Below are 5036 nucleotides of genomic sequence, written 5' to 3'. Positions count from 1 at the left end.
ACCAGTATGTATATATATATATATATATATATATTGCTTTGAAAAGTCTCTAATGCTTAGCAAGGACGTATTTATTTGATCAAAAACACAGTAAAAACAGTAATATTGTGAAATATTATTTAATTTATTATTAAAAATGTATTATTATTTAAAATAACTGTTTTCTGTTTTAATATATTTAAAAATGTAATTTATTCCTGTGATGACAATTTAGAATTTTCAGCATCATTACTCTAGTCTTTTTGTTAGATACTTTTTTTTCTTACTGACCCCAAACGTATATAATATTATTTTACATGTATTTAGTCAAAATAGTATAGAATTTTAATTAATTTTTTATTTTAATTGAGCATAACATGAATAATAGTAATTATTGGTTTATCAATATCTGCCATAATTTTAATATTCTGTATATTCATTCTTCAAATAATAGTTTTGAATATAATTATTAATATATAATATAATTCATGACAAGTTCTAAACTTACAGAACATGAATCTGTTTGCACTTTAACATGATTTTTTTGTTCTCATGTCTTTTACAGGCTCGGCTTCAGCGCACGCCCTCCAGCACATCAGAGGACTCCCTAAAGCTCCAGAGCGGCAGCTCCATAGAGCGAGAGATCTGGGAGGGCGACTTATCGTCCAGCCCCAGGAAGAACTCTCTGTCCAGGATGGACTCCAAACAGAAGGGCCGCAGCCTCTTCTCCCTGGGTGGCAAAACTCAGAGTTTAGAAGGCCAAAACCAGATCCCCACACGACTGCTTCAGCTGGTTTCATCCAAGGAGAAGAAGGACAAAAAGAAGAAGAAGAGCAAGAGCCAGCTTCCTCAGGATGCAGGTAAACACAGTGAACTCACACACACACTAATTCAATAGAGATAATGATAAAGAATTGATTCAATTAGCCTGCAAACCACAACCGCTGTATCCGTTCTGACTGGAATTGGTAATTTGCACATACTGTATAGACGCTGGCTTATCTGAGTTGTGTGTTATGTATTAATCTCAGATGTTCATTACGCTGAGAAAGATGCCTATTTATTGTGGTTCAGTGTGGATGAATCTTCAGCTTAAATCTTGCTGTGTTTTGTCTTCAGCATCACATCTGCTGCCCGTGACAGAGCCTTCAATGGACGGAGATATCTTCTTCTGCTGATTTACCCATCATCCCTTCTGTCCACATCATTGCCTCTCATGGACTCTCTATCAAATCATGTAGGAAATCACCCAAAGTGCCCTCTACATGTTTCGGCAATCTTTCTACAATATAATAAATCTCACAAAACATGTCCAGGTCGCATTACACCACAAAATCAAAAGAAAATTAAGAAATCATATTTTGCCTAACCCAAATCAGTCCTATTTTAGGATTGTTTTTATTTTTTGTGACATTATTTTAATAACAATTTAGCCCCCAAATTCTCATTACCGTAATGTATAAATAGTGGTAATATATGATTTCAATTGTAAAGTATTTATATACTACGGTAAATGTTTTTGTACTGCTTTTAAATATTGTTTTATTACAGTAGTTTGTGCTGTAATAAAGTTTGCTCTATCACAGTAATGAAAATCACCATTTAGAATAATAATAATTATTAATTATTATTCCAAAAAAGCTCATGATGCAAAAATGGTAATGGAAATGGTGCGTCCCAAATCGCGTACTTATGCACTATTCTATGACGTTTTGTAGTATAAATAGTGTGAGTAGTGTGTTCACACCTAAAATTCCAAAAAGTAAAAAGTGCACTTTAAATACCCGGATGATGCACTTAAATAATCAAAAAAACGAAGTGTGGAATGTTGAACACTTCATGCACTCAACTGTGGCAGCTTTAATTATGTAGTGAAGGGGGAGGGGCTATCAGACTCCGTTTATGAATGACAAAATAACCTTATATAATTCATACACTACATGGTTGAGTGCATAGTGTATAGTGAGTCATTTGGGACACAGCTTTAGATTTGCACTTGCTTTTACATGTTTATCAGACAAATCCCATCTTTAAATACGTTGTTAAAATGTACATTGTATATAAATTTCACTTACTGCACTCATTTACAAATGAATTGTGCCACCAAAACTTTTAAAATTGCAAAAATGGGGTTTGCTGCTCCCCATGTTGGCCAACTTTTTTAGGCTGAAAAATCATTTCGGCTCATTGCGCACAAGAATGACCATTTAAAATTTGATCACAGTTTTAACATTTAAAGGGATTCGGGGTGAGAGGTGGTTTTCCATATTCCCCATGTTTTCTATGTTAGCTTCTCGAAGGACTCCCGTCTTTGAAATGCCACCGAGCACTTTAACACCATTCACACGTTACCCTTGCCCCGAAAATGACAATCAATTTTTCAATAGCATTCCAAAGATAAAGCCCTAAGGACAGAGCTTTTGGGGGCCATTGTTTAACATACCATGGCATTTCATGCTAGTTTGAGATTCTCTAATCCTTCTGCGTTGAATACTTCATGACTTTAGCAGGACGGATGAGCTGTAAATACTGTATGAACTGTAGACCCCTGAGGGATATTTAAAGCAACCTGCTGGACAGGTAAAAGAGATAAACATCCACGAAAGATAGTGTACCTCACCTATACATCCACCCTTATGGATCAAAGCACCATATCATATCTGAATATCTGTAATAATGCATTTAACACCCTGTTTTGGCACTCAGAGTGTCCACTTATTTCATCATGCATGAATATCCACATTACAGTCCTACAGGATTTTGTTCTGTTGGCCTGATTTTGTTAGGAGTTATTTATTGGTCCATGAGATTTTTAATTTAATTTTTTTTAAGCAGTACATGCTCCTAAAGTTCCATTTGTGCAGGTTTGCGTTGCAGTTTTCACCTGCGCTGACTTGATTCCACCATGAGGGGGCAGAAGAGAAGCGTTTTATAATTGAAGGCTCCTCTGTGGATTTCCATAACCTCTCAGTGATGATGTCAGAGGAGACACAGTGACACATGCACAAAGGGAATCATTGGTTCATCATTTAAGGAGAACTGTGCCTATGGCCTTACAGAACTGTCAGCGACACTTTTGTCCTCAGGAACAAACAGGGAAAACTCGATCCAGGCGGTGTAGTGTTGCCGTGTCTCATGCGCAAACGAAAACTGAAGTTGCTCAGCCTTAAAGAAATCATGGTGTGTGCTAAAATATAATCCAGCATTCTCTCAGGAGTTTAGGTTTGTTTATTCATCTGTGTTTTGAAAGTAAGGTATCATTTGTACATTGAGGTACATATGTTCTCTTGCTTAAAAAAAAAAAAGGAAGAACTAATGTTATGTAAATATTTTGTGTTTAATATGTTTAAATGTAAAATTTTGTTTAATTTGTGATTTATTTTGTAAGATGTGTTTTGTGAGATGTAAGGCTTTATTTATCATTGATCCCCTTGTCTTGAAGCAGAAGACAATATTTCCTCACATTAAAAGCTATTGCAATTGTTTTGGCTTGTATTGTGTGTGTGTGTGTGTGTTTCCCCTCTTGTTTTTAATCTGTCCATTGAACTGCAGGTTATTGTTTCATTCAAATTCACTGGACGATCCAGGCGGTGTAGTGTTGCCGTGTCTCATGCGCAAACGAAAACTGAAGTTGCTCAGCCTTAAAGAAATCATGGTGTGTGCTAAAATATAATCCAGCATTCTCTCAGGAGTTTAGGTTTGTTTATTCATCTGTGTTTTGAAAGTAAGGTATCATTTGTACATTGAGGTACATATGTTCTCTTGCTTAAAAAAAAAAAAGGAAGAACTAATGTTATGTAAATATTTTGTGTTTAATATGTTTAAATGTAAAATTTTGTTTAATTTGTGATTTATTTTGTAAGATGTGTTTTGTGAGATGTAAGGCTTTATTTATCATTGATCCCCTTGTCTTGAAGCAGAAGACAATATTTCCTCACATTAAAAGCTATTGCAATTGTTTTGGCTTGTATTGTATTGTGTGTGTGTGTGTGTGTTTCCCCTCTTGTTTTTAATCTGTCCATTGAACTGCAGGTTATTGTGTTTCATTCAAATTCACTGGACAAACAGATCAAGGTTACCTTTTCCTTTTAAAAAGATTAAAGCATTTATTTAAGAAATTGCCACTGCATGAAGAATCACATATAAGCAGAACCTTTGATCTTCATGCAGTCTGCACTATGACTCCACTACTAACCTCTCATTGATGGACAGAGATTAGAAGTGGGTCATTTCTACTCTTCATGTCCCTCATCATCATCATCACATGTCTTAATATACTGGAAAACATATTAAACTCAATCTCAAAGAATTCGTATCAGTTTCGCAATTAAGAGGACACGGATGAATTTAGGTTTCATCCATTTTTGCCAACTTTTGACCAATTTATTGAGACAAATCAAGGTGTTTCTTAATGTTTACTAAGATAACATGGGGAAATATAATACAAATACTAAAACGGACACAAGGGAAACACTGGGATTTGTTTCAAATATAGTAATATTTAAGCAATATTAAGGTTTTCGTTTTATTTACTCCAGAGGTTTAATGTCATTATAATGAAAAAGCTGTCTTTGCGGCTAAAAATGATTTGTAACATTGGCAGAATAAAAAATATGAGATCCAAGTTCAGGCCAAAATTGTTTGAATACACGGACTGCACACCTCAACAGTTCCATAGTCCTCATCATCCAGGAAGTGACATCCTTTTGGAGGGAAACCCACCTGGTAAATAAAATGCACCTTAGTATCGATATTTTTGTTTGAGTATCGATACTTTCGATACTCGCGTCAGTATCGATATATCGATACTTTGTATCGATACGCCCATCCCTAGTACAAACAAACATCAGTGAGTATTAGCAGCTGAGTTCTGTGGTAAGAGCTGGTTTGTTTCAGTCTAAACAATTTGATGCAGTTTGTTTGATAAGTCATTGTTATATCAGTATTTCAGAAGATATTAAAATCAAGCATCCGCATGTTGGTTAACTTTTAGCAGTGGTTCATTTCAGCTAGTAATGAAAGAACAAAGCTTTTCCGAATAATGTGAACAAATTGCT

At 35.1% G+C, this 5036-nt stretch overlaps 1 protein-coding gene across 1 annotated transcript in view; it reads left to right on the top strand.

Annotated features, from left to right (window-relative positions):
• Positions 1-1231, top strand: part of LOC107733932 (A-kinase anchor protein 13-like) — a 72749-nt gene extending 71518 nt beyond the window's left edge. Inside the window, exons 36-37 of the mRNA XM_016545784.1 lie at positions 545-839; positions 1099-1231. Of these exons, the coding sequence (XP_016401270.1) occupies positions 545-839; positions 1099-1157 (354 nt within the window). The 3' untranslated portion in view covers positions 1158-1231. The remainder of the gene's footprint in view (positions 1-544; positions 840-1098) is intronic.
• Positions 1232-5036: the final 3805 nt, after the last annotated feature.

This window comes from Sinocyclocheilus rhinocerous, unplaced genomic scaffold (genome assembly GCF_001515625.1).
Source record: "Sinocyclocheilus rhinocerous isolate Xijiao unplaced genomic scaffold, SAMN03320098_v1.1 scaffold760, whole genome shotgun sequence".
NCBI lineage: Eukaryota > Metazoa > Chordata > Actinopteri > Cypriniformes > Cyprinidae > Sinocyclocheilus > Sinocyclocheilus rhinocerous.
This window is presented reverse-complemented; position numbering and strand designations above follow the sequence as displayed.